At 37.3% G+C, this 15,617-nt stretch overlaps 1 protein-coding gene and 1 pseudogene across 9 annotated transcripts in view; both read right to left on the bottom strand.

Annotated features, from left to right (window-relative positions):
• The window catches only part of RANBP17 (RAN binding protein 17), a 442,116-nt gene that overhangs the window by 391,705 nt on the left and 34,794 nt on the right, over positions 1-15,617 (bottom strand). For all 9 annotated transcript variants that reach the window (XR_010157416.1, XM_001152068.6, XM_054684768.2 and 6 more), the window contains 2 exons: positions 2,371-2,475; positions 1,002-1,167 (listed from right to left, as the gene is read on the bottom strand). Coding sequence is in view for 8 of the 9 variants with exons in the window: in XM_001152068.6 (XP_001152068.2) it covers positions 1,002-1,167; positions 2,371-2,475 (271 nt within the window). In the remaining variant the exon portion in view is untranslated. The remainder of the gene's footprint in view (positions 1-1,001; positions 1,168-2,370; positions 2,476-15,617) is intronic.
• LOC104006648 (tubulin epsilon chain-like) lies at positions 7,440-15,263 on the bottom strand (annotated as a pseudogene).

Below are 15,617 nucleotides of genomic sequence, written 5' to 3'. Positions count from 1 at the left end.
AGTCTCTGATCTCCATATTAGAAGTTTTTCACAGAATTAATACTGTTCCTCTATTATATCTGGTATCCATGAATATGAGGCCTCTCCAATTTTATTTCTTGAGGAAAAAAACTCTGGTCTTGGAAAGTAAAGAAGTAGCACAGGTAGAGAAAAGGGAGGAAAAGGCAGTCACCTAGCTGCACAGGTGGTAGAGAAGATCCTGGAGAGTTTAACTGTTCAGAGTACAGACTTTTTATCAAACCCCATCAGCCCCATTTCCCAATTCTGAGTTCAGAGGTACCTTAGGTGCCACCATTTTTCTGGAACATGGGAGAACAAATTAGCTTCCTTTTTCTTGGTATCCCTTTCTATAAGCAAGTTGCAACTCTCCTCTTCTAGGTCACTTAATCTAATTCATTCTCTTTATAACCCTGAAAAATATGTTGACATCTCTTGCCAACTCTTCATATTAAACTTTTTTCTTTCTCATGATGACCCTTCATACTGAACTTTTTTCTTACTTGATCTCCAAGCTGTTGAAATCTGCACTGTGCAAAGATCATTTGTAGAATCACCTATTGAACTGCCAATGAAGTCAAAGTTAAGGCAGTTAAGGACCAGTTTCAAGACCTTCATTACCAGATTTTGCTAACATTGATCATGAAGATTTAAAGGTTTGACCAGCACCTGAAAATGATCATAAACAGAGTGGGATCCTGTCCCACTCTGTTTATCTGAAAGTTTCAAGTCATAGCTCTTGACTTTCCTCCCAAATCTGCTCTCCATTTAGCTCTAGTGCAGTCCTTGTTTTTTCTTTTTTCCTAAATCAAAATATAGAAGTTACTGTAATATGAACTACAGAAAACATTTCAATATTAGCTATCAGCAGCTACTTCAGGTTACAAATCCATTTGAGCTATTTTTTTAATTCCTAGCAAAAAGATAACTATACATACAGAAACTATATTGCTTAATACTGTGCCTTTATGTTGATGACCCTTCATACCAAAGTTTTTTCTTACTTGTTCTCCAAGTTGTTGGAATCTGCACCATGCAAAGATCATCTGCAGATTCATCTGCTGAACTGCCAATGAAGTCAAAGTTAAGGCAGTTAAGGACCAGTTTCAAGACCTGCATTACCAGATTTTGCTGACATTGATCCTGAAGATTTAAAGGTTTGGCAAACACCTGAAAAAAGTACAAAATCAAAGAAAACACTGCGAAATACATCAATAAATTTACACTTCATGAATTAAAATAATTTTTCAATGTCAAATGAAAACTAATAAAAGAGTTTACAAAGTTATACTGTTCCATATATGAGGAAGTAATGTTACCTTCTTCAAGAAAAACTGGGTTAACTTCATGCATAAAAGAATCACATTCAGCTAATAAAGGCAATCAGAACTCTGAATGTTGGAGGACACTCACAAAGCTTCTGGAGAACAATCCTATTTCCAAGATAATGCCCATTCTCACACAAACCAAAAACAATTATACCTTTTAGATATATTGTGAAATATTTATAGAGGAAATTATATGAAATTTGGGATTCTGCTTGAAGAATAATATAAAAAGAAGTGGGTAGGCAGGAATAGAGAGAAAACAAGATTGGCCGTGAGTTGCTACTGTTTAACTGGCTGACAGGTTAACTGGTTATACTATTCTATCTACTTTTGTGTATGTTAAAATTTTCTGTGTTAAAAGAAAAATTTTAAGATAATAGAAGGTCTTTGGGTCTGACATAGTGTGGCAGTTGTCATGTTACTATACCAAAGAATTGAAATAAATGGAAACTAGTGCTTATTGAAGCATACTTTCAGCAATGCTATATTACACCAATTATCAGGCTTGAATAGCATGATGGAGTCCCTATATTATACAAGAGAATACAGTATCATTATGAATCATGCTATCACTAATATTCAATAGGGCACTAAGTAGCAAATGGGGAAATACTATTTCCCAAAGAAGTTGTTAAAGTCAACGATCTTGGCTAAACTATGAATAAATTTTGATAGTTGATGAATCAGGAAAATATTGTCATTTCATTTTTCATCTGCATCCTATCAAAATATAAGCAAGCAGATAAAGAAACTAATACTCAAGTAGCTTCTATAATTAAAGAATCTACACTGGGAAGGCAATGAAACTACTACCTGAAGATAAGTTATTAGATTCCCTTTGGATTTCACCTTATCATATGCCCAGTGAGTAAAAGTGAATTTTTTGGAACTGCTTACAGACTTATGCAAATTTACTATACTTAAGTCTGTCCACAATAATTCTTTAAAAGGCAAAACTGGGGGGAAAATTCAACTGAAATTCTTTTGAAACTCTTAAAATTTCCCAAATATTCTAACTAGGAAGTTGAATTATTAAATAACTTACCTCTTTTAAAAGAGAGCATGCTAGCACTAAAACGTCTTTGAGAGAAGTATCACGAAATGAGGTAGCTATTTTCCTGTGTTTTGCTGAAGGTCTAGAATAATCAACCTAAAAAGATAAAGATGAAATTAGTTTAACCAGACCTATGAAAAAGCAAAGCAAAATTTACTAAAAAAAAAAAAAAGCAAATAAACTTGAGTAGAACCCAAGTTTCTAGACTGTTTCAATTTAATGTTCTTCCTACAACCCGTACTGATCCCAGTACTAAAAACCAAAGTTCATCACACTTCCAGAGGCAGTATAAACAACACAGATTATAAAATAAAAATAGATACTAAGACTATTAACTCCTAAACCATGTACCATATTTTATATCATGCAGTAACAACTTTCCTGTTCCTCACATTCCACCTGTAAAATGAGAAATCTCCAAGATAATCTCCAAATTCTAACTTTGTCTATGAATAAGAAAACTGAATTAGCCACAGAAAAATTCTTCTAGTTGAAAGTGATATTCCTATATGTACCATATATGTCATTAGTTCATATATCTTTGATACTACGAAAAGAAACCAAGGCAGAAATAATAAATAATCAGAAATCTGATTTCTTATATAAGCAATAGTATATTTCCTCTGAATATTTTATTAGCTAATGACAAATAATTTTTAAGAATAAACTAAGACTAGCTCTTAGGCCTCTAACCTAAAAGGTAGTATATTCAAAATTATACTATTAATACCATTAGTATTTCCATTTATCAATAGGAAACAGGCAAAGCTGAAGTTTGACACTCATACTAACATTAACACTATGGTCTACAGTTGCTATAGCATTACTATTTATTCTTATTGCTATTTGGAAGAAGAAAATAAACCATTTTCCTTGCTAGTGTTTATAGATCTGAAAGAAGCAATGGGCTTAAAATTGATTATGTGATACTTCCTAAGCTCCAACATATAATTTAGATTATACTCGATTGCCATATTTACTTATAAAACATGAAACATAACAGAAGGCCAAATGATTACACAAAGTAGTTATGGAACCTATACCCAATGTGTAAGATTTAAATTAGCATTTTCAGTGTTCCTTTTTTTTTTTTTTCCCAACTTTCATTTTAGCTTGTGGGGGTACATGTGTGTGTTTGTTGCCTGGGGTATATTGCTTGTTGCTGAGGTTTGGGGTATGAATGATCCTGTCACCCAAAAGTCAGTTTTTCAACCTTCACCCCTTTCTATCTCTCCCCTATCTAGTAGTCCCCAGTTTCTACTGTTGCCATCTTTATGTCCACAAGTATCTAGTGTTTAACTCCTACTGGAAGTGAGAACATGTGGTATTTGGTTTTCTGCTCCTGCATTAATTTGCTTCAGATAAGGGCCTCCAGCTGCATCCATGTTGCTGCAAAGGACATGATTTCATTATTTTTTATAGCTACATAATATTCTGTGGTATACGTGTATTTTCTTTATCCAATCCACCGTCAATGGGTACCAAGGCTGATTCCACGTCTTTGCTTTTCTGAATAGCACTGCAGTGAACATATAAGTGCATGTTCCTTTTTGACAGATTTGGATTTGGGGGGATATATACTCAGTAATAGGATTGCTGGGTTGAATAGTAGTTCTGTTTTAAGTTCTTTGAGAAATCTCCAAACTACTTTCCACAGTGGCTGAACTAATTTACATTCCCACCAACGTATATAAGAGTTCCCTTTTCTCCACAGCCTTGCTAGCATCTGTGGTTTTTTCACTATTTAATAATGGCCATTCTGACTGGTGTGAAATGGTATTTCATTGTGGTTTTGATTTGCATTTCTAAGATGATTAGTAATGTGGAACATTTCTTCATGTTTTTTGGCCACTTGCCTTCTTTTGAGAAGTGTCTGTTCATGTCTTTTGCTTATTTTTAATGCCTCTCTTGATTAATTTAAATCAAATCTCAACATTTTCCTCAATATATAAAAATATTTTTTCCTTAATACAAATTAAAAGCAAACAGCATTATAATTGCAATTTATAAAGTATTCTTCATATATTATTTCACTTATTCCTTAAAACTAATCTGTGAGATACATTTTATCTTTTTAAAACACATGAGTTTTGAAATAAAGGATGATTTTAAAAGATGAGAAATTCAAGTTTATATGCACACTATCTTAGACTAACTTCTCACTCTCATCATATCCATAATATGGAAAGAAACTTAGGTGTACTGAGCACTTTCTACACACTAAGTCCTGTGCAAGTTAATATAATCTTATTAAGATCCATGTAAGTAGTTGTCATTCTCACTTTACAGGTAACAATATGTAAGTTTTAAAGAAGCTAAGAAGTTTGTAAAAGGTAAAAATAGAGCGAAAATACAACTCCATGTTTTATTCCAGAGTTATATTAAAGGACTGCATGCTTATTTTACTTGGGTTACTCATTTAGATATCCAATATTTTGAGACGAAGGATTGCACATCCATTTTCTATTGCATATATATGCCTCTACCTTGGAGGCACAGGATATTTTACTTCTTAATGACTGGATAGTGAATATACTCCAGGAACAGAAACTCTAGCTTCTAAAACAGCAGGATAACTTATATAATCCTCCTAACTTTTAGGAAAACTCAAGTGTAGTTCTTTTTCTTAAGAGACACATCCTGTTATGGATACTACATGAATTTATCCGGCTCACATCTGATAACTAGAATATTTAATTACCCTCATGCATTATAGATCTCCCTACTTCCTGGTTCAGAAATGCTTAATAAATGCTAGTTGAAACTGTAAATGTCATAAAATCAGACTGAATGAACTGTCTCCACAGAAGTCATCTATATTTTTCACCATATAAAGCCAAAATCACACTTCAGACCTTAAAGCTTTTCTTAAAAGGTGCTTGGTTCAATGTAAGAAAAGCTTAGACTGTCTTGTGCCAGAAGGTAAGAAAGAACCCAAAGAATGGTGAGGAAATATCAAATGGACACAAAAGTCAGCTTGAAAAAGGTCCTATTGGCCAAATCTTGGAAAATCTGAGCAACAAAACAAATAATGTTAGCAATGAATTATAACCTATTAAATAGAATGAAACAAGGAATCCATAGTAATATAAATTAACAAATCAATAAGCTGAAAGTCTGATAAGGAACAAGATATTTTCAGAGACTTAAGTACCTTTTCACAAAATATGTATTAATTACAACAGGGAAAAGAGTAAGTCTACAATGGGGGAGCCCAGAGGAGTCCATCTTAATTAAGAGATCAAAGTGAACATCATCAGTAATGTGACAAATCATCACATGCTTCCTGATAGGAGGCAATGAGATGGGCACAGTATCATTTCTGTGATATTTCTGACAAATTCACATAAGCCGAATCTAATAATGAGGAAATATCAGACAATCCCAAATTGAGGGACGTTTTACAAAACTGGCCTATAATCTTCATAAACGTCAAGGCCATGAAAGTGAAAAAGATTGAGAAATTTTTCTCCAGATTGAAGGAGACTAATAAAACATAAGAACTAAATGTGATACATAATCCTAAACTGGTTCTTCTGCTAGAAAGAGTGTTTATAACCAGTGAATCTTGAATGGGGTATGAGGATTAGATAGTGGGAATAATTCCAGTGTTCATTTTCTGATTGCAAGGTTGTATTGTGGTTATGTACAAGAACGTCCTTGTGTGTAGGAAATACACTAAATTCCCTGGTGGTGGAGAATTATGTTAGCAACTTAGCGTCAGTTGAGAAAAAACTTCTCTTTACTATACTTACAACTTTTCTGTAAGTTTGCTAATTAAGAAAAAGAAGTTATCCTGTTGCTCTCTAAACTGCACATTTACCAGAACTTCACATTAACTAGTCTTATTTCAGTGATAATCTAAACACAGCACAAACTCTCATTTCCAGGGCAGACTATTTTCCTATTATGCTGAGAAGCACGAAATGAATCAAACTGCTAGTTTCAAAATTAGCAAAAAGTTGTAAAATGAAGATAAGTACATGAGGTTATCATACTATTCTCTTCACTTTTATGAAAATATTTAAATGTACTTTTTTAGAAGGAAGCTACAGTTCTTTAGACATATTTAGAGTTCAATAAGATTATCCCTGTCATAATATCCCTGCTGACACAGTATTATTAACAGATACCTATGTACACACAAACACACAGCATATACTCTGGGGTGGAGGACTCAGGAAGGTGATGGCCGTGATAAGTTAAGAGATCACTTTAAATTTTAGAAATCCATCCTATAAATCTAAAAATATTTTCTAATTCCTGACTGAACACAAGTAGAAAATGGTTCTTTTGTATTTTTTTATGCACATGGCTATATTGTTACTCCAAAGGGAGCTGGCAAGTGATCCTGGGTATGCAAGCTCTTCTACATATATACATCTATATGTGTGCATGGACATGCATGCACACACACAAACACATACCACTCAAGATGACAGTTTTTAAACACTACATTCCTCTTTATTATAAAATTACTCCACATAGAACCCAACTTCTGCTTTCATTCTGTTTAGAACCATGTTATGTGCAAATGGAACAGGTGATAATACGTTCAGATCATAAAAGCACTGTTGGGGAGAAGTATAGCTTCTGAAAACTCCCCTTGTACAGGGTAAAAATCCAAACTAGGAGCCATAAAGTGAAAAAAGGCCTGTTTTGTTTTTTAATATAAACATTTATTATTATAAAATCAACTGGTTTGATAAGAAAGCAATTATTTTAAAAATTTAATACAAATACATGTTAAGTGTACAAATTAGAATTCTTTTGAGAAAACAAGTTCTTATCTAAAGAAGAAACAAAACCTCCTTAACGGCTGGAATAAAACCTATCCCTGAATAGTTAGTGGTATTACACAGAAATATTTATATTATGTTCTTCTATTCCCAGTACCTACTTTTACAGAATGAGGAGAATTTAAATAGAATATCAAAATATAAATGATAAAAATCTGTACAAGATTTTTATTGAAGACATGATTATCAGTGTATAAATGCCTAAATATGAGGTTATAAATACAACATAATACTGAAGAACTCCATTCTCTCAATTTTAGAAAGGGAGACTTTTCTGAAGACAAATGTCTGAAGTTCAGGTACTAGGATTTCACTAATTTCACACACTGGTATTATCGACAAATTGTGATTAAACAGAAATCACTCTTTTAGACAAAAATATTTCCTAATATGAAAAACAAACTGGACTTTCTGAATCTCAAAGAAATACTGAAACAGAAAGGTGAGAAAAAACGTGAAATTAAGAAAATATTTTGGAGGGTTTCTTTTATACACGGCTATGCTTAGGCTTGGTAAATCTCGCACAGGTATGTTTTTTCTGGCATCCACTCATACAGTGGTGGCCACTCCTGTATGAGTGCTGATAAAAACAACACAGCTTCTGTGAAATAGCTTTCTTCCATGCCTTCAACTTGTAGACAGTGATGAAGGTGAGCTTTTTTCTTGTACAGCCTCATGAATCTCTCTTTCATTTCCATGAATGTGGGCTTCACATATGTGTTATTTGCTAAAGCTAATAATGAATAAAAATGGTCCACAGGAGGGACAGGCTGGTCTAGCCTTCTTGATTTCAGGAGACAAATTGTAGAGATGGTTTTAATCTTTCAATATTTCTGCAAAGATGTAAAATCTGTACATTTCCTCTAACCATGAGCACACAGGTGAGGTAAAGACTATGTTTAGGGTCTGCCTGAAGCAGCTGGTGATCTTTACTAAAGGCATTTGAAAACATCTGATCCAATCTTTTAGTAGGAATGTTAACATCCGCCAGTGTATACAGAGGTGTTAGGCTTGATACAAGATAATGAAGCTGAGGAAAAGGAACTAAATTCATGCTGATTTCATTACGGTCCTTATTAAGGGACCCTTCAAATCTTGCGGAGCTTGTTAGGTTGAGCAAATTTGCCACAATGTTGTTGACTGCAACAAAGGGCTTATTCGGCTTTTTAAAGCCACAGCACTTGAAGTCGTCTACAGTTGTACCCAACTTTCCAGAATTCACTATGAGGTCTACTTTGCTAATGATGTCAAATAAAGACTGTCAATGGGCAACACACAGTCTGCATGCTCATTAAGTTCCTTCATTGCCAAGATGCCATTATGAGGTCAAGTTATGACATCCTCCTCACCGGAAGGATAAATGGAGGTCATAAATCTACACACTTCTGGGAATTCATCTTCAAGCACCTTTAAAAGAAATGTGCCGAGTGGCACCTGGAACGCCAGCCAGCAAGACATAAGCGTTCACTCCCCTGGAAAGGGGGCTGAGCCAGGGAGCCAAGTGGTCTAGCGCAGAGGATCCCACCCCCACGGAGCCCAGCAAGCTAAGATCAACTGGCTTTAAACTCTTGCTGCAGTACAGCAGTCTGAAGTCAACCTTGGATGCTCCAGCTTGGTGAGGGGAGGGGCGTCCACCATTACTGAAGCTTGAGTAGGCGGTTTTGCCCTCACAGTGTAAACAAAGACACTTGGAAGTTCAAAATGGGCGGAGCCCACCACGGTAGCCAGACTGCCTCTGTAGATTCCTCCTCTCTGCGCAAGGCATTTCTGAAAGAAAGGCAGCAGACCCAGTCAGGGGCTTATATATAAAACTCCCATCTCCCTGGAACAGAGCACCTGGGGGAAGGGGCGGCTGTGGGCACAGCTTCAGCAGATGTAAATGTTCCTCCCTGCCAGCTCTGAAGAGAGCAGGGGATCTCCCAGCATGGTGCTCAAGCTCTGCTAAGGCACAGATCCCCGTGCCTCCTGACTGGGAGACATCTCCCAGCAGGGGTCAACAGACACCTCATACAGGAGAGCACTGGCTGGCATCTGGCGGGTGCCCCTCTAGAACAAAGCTTCCAGAAGAAGAAACAGGCAGCGATCTTTGCTGTTCTGCAGCCTCCGCTGGTGATACCGAGGCAAACAGGGTCTGGAGTGAACCTCCAGCAAACTCCAGCAGACCTGCAGCAGAGGGGCCTGACTGTTAGAAGGAAAACTAACAAACAGAAAGCAATAGCATCAACACCAACAAAAAGGACATCCACACAAAAACTCCATCTGAAGGTCACCAACATCAAAGACCAAAGGTAAATAAATCCAAGAAGATGAGGAAAAACCAGCGCAAAAAGGCTGAAAATTCCAAAAACTGGAACACCTGTTCTCCTCCAAAGGATCACAACTCCTCGCCAACAAGGGAACAAAACTGGACAGAGAATGAGTTTGACGAACTGACAGAAGGAGGCTTCAGAAGGTGGGTAATAAACTCCTCTGAGCTAAAGGAGCATGTTCTAACCCAATGCAAGGAAGCTAAGAACCTTGAAATAAGGTTAGAGGAATTGCTAACTAGAATAACCAGTTTAGAGAAGAACATAAATGACCTGATGGAGCTGAGAGAACTTTGTGAAGCATACACAAACATCAATAGCCGAATCAATCAAGAGGAAGAAAGGATATCAGAGATTAAAAAACAACTTAATGAAATAAAGTGTGAAGACAAGATTAGAGAAAAAGAAATGAAAAGGAATCAACAAAGCCTCCAAGAAATATGGGACTATGTGAAAAGACCAAACCTATGTTTGATTGGTGTACCTGAAAGTGATGGAGAGAATGGAACCAAGTTGGAAAACACATTTCAGGATATTATCCAGGAGAACTTCCCCAACCTGCCAAGACAGGCTAACGTTCAAATTCAGGAAATACAGAGAACATCACAAAGATACTCCTAGAGAAGAGCAACCCCAAGACACATAATCATCAGATTCACCAAGGTTGAAATGAAGGGAAAAATGTTAAGGGCAGACAGAGAGAAAGGTTGGGTTACCCACAAAGAGAAGCCCATCAGACTAACAGCAGATCTCTCTGCAGAAACCCTACAAGCCAGAAGAGAGTGGGGGCCAATATTCAACATTCGTAAAGAAAAGAATCTTCAACCCAGAATTTCATATCCACCCAAACTAAGCTTCGTAAGTGAAGGAGAAATAAAATCCTTTACGGACAAGCAAATGCTCAGAGATTTTGTCACCACCAGGCCTGCCTTACAAGAGCTCCTGAAGGACGCACGAAATATGGAAAGGAAAAACTGGTACCAGCCACTGCAAAAACATACCAAATTGTAAAGACCATCGACACTATGAAGAAACTGCATCAACTATCAGGCAGAATAACCAGCTACAATCATAATGACAGGATCAAATTCACATATAACAATACTAACCTTAAATGTAAATGGGCTAAATGCCCCAATTAAAAGACACAGACTGGCAAATTGGATAAAGAGTCAAGACCCATCAGTATGCTGTATTCAGGAGACCCATCTCATGTGCCTTTGCACATAGCCTACACACATAGGCTCAAAATAAAGGGATGGAGGAAGATTAACCAAGCAAATGGAAAGCAAAAAAATGCAGGGGTTGCAATTCTAGTCTCTGATAAAACAGACTTTAAACCAACAAAGATCGAAGGAGACAAAGAAGGGCATTACATAACGTTAAAGGGATCAACACAACAAGAAGAGCTAACTATCCTAAATATACATGCATCCAATACAGGAGCACCCAGATTCATAAAGTAAGTTCTTAGAGACCTACAAAGAGACTTAGACTCCCACACAATAATAGTGGGAGACTTTAACACCCCACTGTCAATATCAGAGAGATCAACGAGAAAGAAAATTAACAAGGATATTCAGGACTTGAACTCAGCTCTGGAACATGCAGACCTAATAGACATCTACAGAACTCTCCACCTCAAATCAACAGAATATACATTCTTCTCACAACCACATCACACTTATTCTAAAATTGACACATAATTGGAAGTAAAGCACTCCTCAGCAAATGCAAAAGAACCAAAATCATAACAGTCTCTCAGACCACAGTGCAATCAAATTAAAACTCAGGATTAAGAAACTCACTCAAAACTGCACAACTACATGGAAACTGAACAACCTGCTCCTGAATGACTACTGGGTAAATAACAAAATTAAGGCAGAAATAAATAAGTTATCTAAATCCAATGAGAACAAAGACCCAATGTATCAGAATCTCTGGGACACTGCTAAAGCAGTGTTTAGAGGGAAATTTACAGCACTAAATGCCCACAACCAGAAAGCTGGAAAGACCTCAAATCGATACCCTAGCATCACAATTAAAAGAACTAGAAAAGCAAAAGCAAACAAATTCAAAAGCTAGCTGAAGACAAGAAATAACTATGATCAGAGCAGAACTGAAGGAGATAGAGACACGAACAACCCTTCAAAAAGTCAATGAATCCAGGAGCTGGTTTTTTGAAAAGATTAACAAAACAGATAGACCACTAGCCAGACTAACAAAGAAAAAAAGAGAGAAGAATCAAATAGACACAGTAAAAAACGATAAAGGGGAGATCACCACTGACCCCATAGAAATACAAACTACCATCAGAGAATACTATAAACACCTCTATGCAAATAAACTAGAAAATCTAGAAGAAATGGATAAATTCCTGGACACATATACTTCCCAAGACTAAACCCAAGTTGAATCCCTGAATAGAGCAATAACAGGTTCTGAAATTAAGGCAGTAATTGGTAGCCTACCAACCAAAAAAAAGCCCCGGACCAGACGGATTCACGACTGAATTCTACCAGAGTTACAAAGAGGAGCTGGTACCATTCCTTCTGAAACTATTTCAATCAACAGAAAAAGAGAGACTCCTCCCTAATTCATTTTATGAGGCCAGCATCATCCTGATACCAAATCCTGGCAGAGACACAACAAAAAAAGAAAATTTCAGGCCATTAAACCTGATGAACATCAACTCAAAAATCCCCAATAAAATACTGGCAAGCCAAATCCAGCAGCACATCAAAGAGCTTATCTACCATGATCAAGTCAGCTTTATCTCTGGGATGCAAACCTGGTTCAACATATGCAAATCAATAAACATAATCCATCACATAAACAGAACCAATGACAAAAACCACATGATTATCTCAATAGAGGCAGAAAAGGCCTTCAATAAAATTCAACCCTTCATGCTAAACACTCTCAATATACTAGGTATTGATGGAACATATCTCAAAATAATAAGAGCTATTTATGACAGACCCACAGCCAATATCATACTGGATGGGCAAAAGCTGGAAGCATTCCCTTTGAAAACTGGCACAAGACAAGGATGCCCTCTCTTACCACTCCTATTCAATGTAGTAATGGAAGTTCTGGCCAGGACAATCAGGCAAGAGAAAGAAATAAAGGGTATTCAAATAGGAAGATAGGAAGTCAAACTGTCTCTGTTTGCAGATGACATGATTGTATATTTAGAAAATACCATTATCTCAGCCCCAAATCTCCTTAAAGCTGATAAGCAACTTCAGCAAAGTCTCAGATACAAAATCAATGTGCAAAAATCACAAGCGTTCCTATACACCAATAACAGACGAACAGAGAGCCAAATCATGAGTGAACTCCCATTCACAATTGATACAAAGAGAATAAAATACCTAGGAATCCAACTTACAAGGGATGTAAAGGACCTCTTCAACGAGAACAACAAACCACTGCTCAAGTAAATAAGAGAGGATACAAACAAATGGAAAAACATTCCATGCTCATGGATAGGAAGAATCAATATTGTGAAAATGGCCATATTGCCCAAAGTAATTTATAGATTCAAAGCTATCCTCATCAAGCTACCACTGACTTTCTTCACAGAATTAGAAAAAACTACTTTAAATTTCATATGGAACCAAAACAGAGCCCATATAGCCAAGACAATCCTAAGCAAAAAGAACAAAGCTGGAGGCATCATGCTACCTGACTTCAGAGTATACTACAAGGCTACAGTAACCAAACCAGCATGGTACTGGTACCAAAACAGATGTATAGACTAATGGAACAGAACAGAGGCCTCAGAAATAATGCCCAACATCTACAACCATCTGATTTTTGACAAACCTGACAAAAACAAGAAATGGGGAAAGGATTCCCTATTTAATAAATAGTGTTGGGAAAACTGGCTAGCCATATACAGAAAACTGAAACTGGGCCCCTACCTGACACCTTATACAAAAATTAACTCAAGACGGATTAAAGACTTAAATATAAGACCTAACATCATAAAAACCCTAACCTAGGCAGTACCATTAAGGACATAGGCATAGGCAAAGACTTCATGACTAAAACACCAAAAGCAATGGCAACAAAAGCCAAAACTGACAAATGGGATCTAATTAAACTAAAGAGCTTCTGCATAGCAAAAGAAACTACCATCAGAGTGAACAGGCAACCTACAGAATGGGAGAAAATTTTTGCAATCTATCCATCTGACAAAGGGCTAATACCCAGAATCTACAAGGAACTTAAACAAATTTACAAGAAAAAAAAACCCCATCAAAAAGTGGGCAAAGGATATGAACAGACACCTCTGAAAAGAAGACATTAATGTGGCCAACAACCATATGAAAAAAAGCTCATCATCACTAGTCATTAGAGAAATGCAAATCAAAACTCAATGAGATACCATCAAAGGAGACAAAGAAGGGCATTACATAATGTTAAAAGGTCAATGCAACAAGAAGAGCTAACTATCCTAAATATATATGCACCTAATACAGAGGCACCCAGATTCATAAAGCAAGACTGCAACTCACGCCAGCTAGAATTGCGATCATTAAAAAGTCAGGAAACAACAGATGCTGGAGAGGATGTGGAGAAATAGGAACGCTTTTACATTGTTGATGGGAGTGTAAATTAGTTTAACCATTACGGAAGACAGTGTGGCAATTCCTCAAGGATCTAGAACCAGAAATACCATTTGACCCAACAATCCCATTACTGGGTATATACCCAAAGGATTATAAATAATTCTACTATAAAGACACATGCACACATATGTTTATTGCATCACTATTCACAATAGCAAAGATTTGGAACCAACCCAAATGCCCATCAATGATAGACTGGATAAAGAAGATGTGCCACATATACACCATGGAATACGATGCAGCCATAAAAAAGGACGAGTTCATATCCTTCACAGGGACATGGATGAAACTGGAAACCATCATTCTCAGCAAACTAACACAGGAACAGAAAACCAAACACCGCATGTTCTCACTCATAAGTGAGAGCTGAACGAGATCACATGGACACGGGGAGAGAAACATCACACACCGGGGCCTGTTAGGGGTTGGGGGGCTAGGGGAGGGATAGCATTAGGGGAAATACCTAATGTAGATAGATGGCTGGTTGATGGGTGCAGCAAACCACCATGGCACATGTATACCTATGTAACAAACCTGTACATTCTGCACATGTATCCAAGAACTTAAAGTATAACAATGAAGAAAATATGGTTGTACATACACACACGTGCAATGGAATATTTAAAAAAAAAAAAAGAAGAAGAAGAAGAAGAAATGTGCCAAGCCCAGATCCTGATTATCCTCCCAAGGAATGTATTATAAAGAAACACTGCAAGCAATCACAGTGCTCTGCCAACTTTCTGAGTTTCTCTAAAACCTGGTCTTGATACAGACTGCCAAAAACTTTGTGATCCACAGCCCAGTTATTTCCGGAGCCAGAAGTATCAGTGATGAGCTGTTTGGTATCAAATACATCTCTCAGTGGTCCCTGCAGAATTTCATTCACTATCCCTTCTACCATGTCAATCAAGACAGCTGGTATCCACATTTCTAAGGAAGCTGCTTATTGCCTCATAACAGATTCCTTTCTGGCTGACCGTGGCGTGCTCCCTTAGTGCCAGGTCCCAGAAGCAGCAGCCAATCTGGTTTTCGCACTGGCCAACCAGTATGACCACCAACTGGGTCATTCTGGTGCATAGTCAGCTGGGGGCGCTTGTGAGCCGCGCCGGCCTCTGCATTGGGCCTGCAACCCAAAAGGCCTGTATTGTTTCTTGTTGTTGTTTGAGACAGAGTCTTGCTCTGTCACCCAGGGTGGAGTGCAGTAGCACGATCTCAGCTCACTGCAATCTCTGCCTCCCGGGTTCAAGCAATTCTCCTGCCTCAGCCTCCCCAGTAGCTGGGATTACAAGTGCCCATCACCATGCCCGTCTAATTTTTGTATTTTTAGTAGAGATGGGGTTTCTCCATGTTGGCCAGGCTGGTCTCGAATTCCCGACCTCAGGTGATCCCCGTGCCTCAGTCTCCCAAAGTGCTGGCATTACAGGCGTGAGCCACCTGGCCCAGCCAAAAAAAAAGCCTGTTTTTTAATGAGTCCTGCTGTGTATCCATTGTTG

The sequence above is a fragment of the Pan troglodytes genome, chromosome 4, assembly GCF_028858775.2.
Source record: "Pan troglodytes isolate AG18354 chromosome 4, NHGRI_mPanTro3-v2.0_pri, whole genome shotgun sequence".
NCBI classification, from domain to species: Eukaryota; Metazoa; Chordata; class Mammalia; order Primates; family Hominidae; genus Pan; species Pan troglodytes.
The sequence above is the reverse complement of the archived record's forward strand: the minus strand, read 5'-3'. Positions and strand labels throughout refer to the sequence as shown.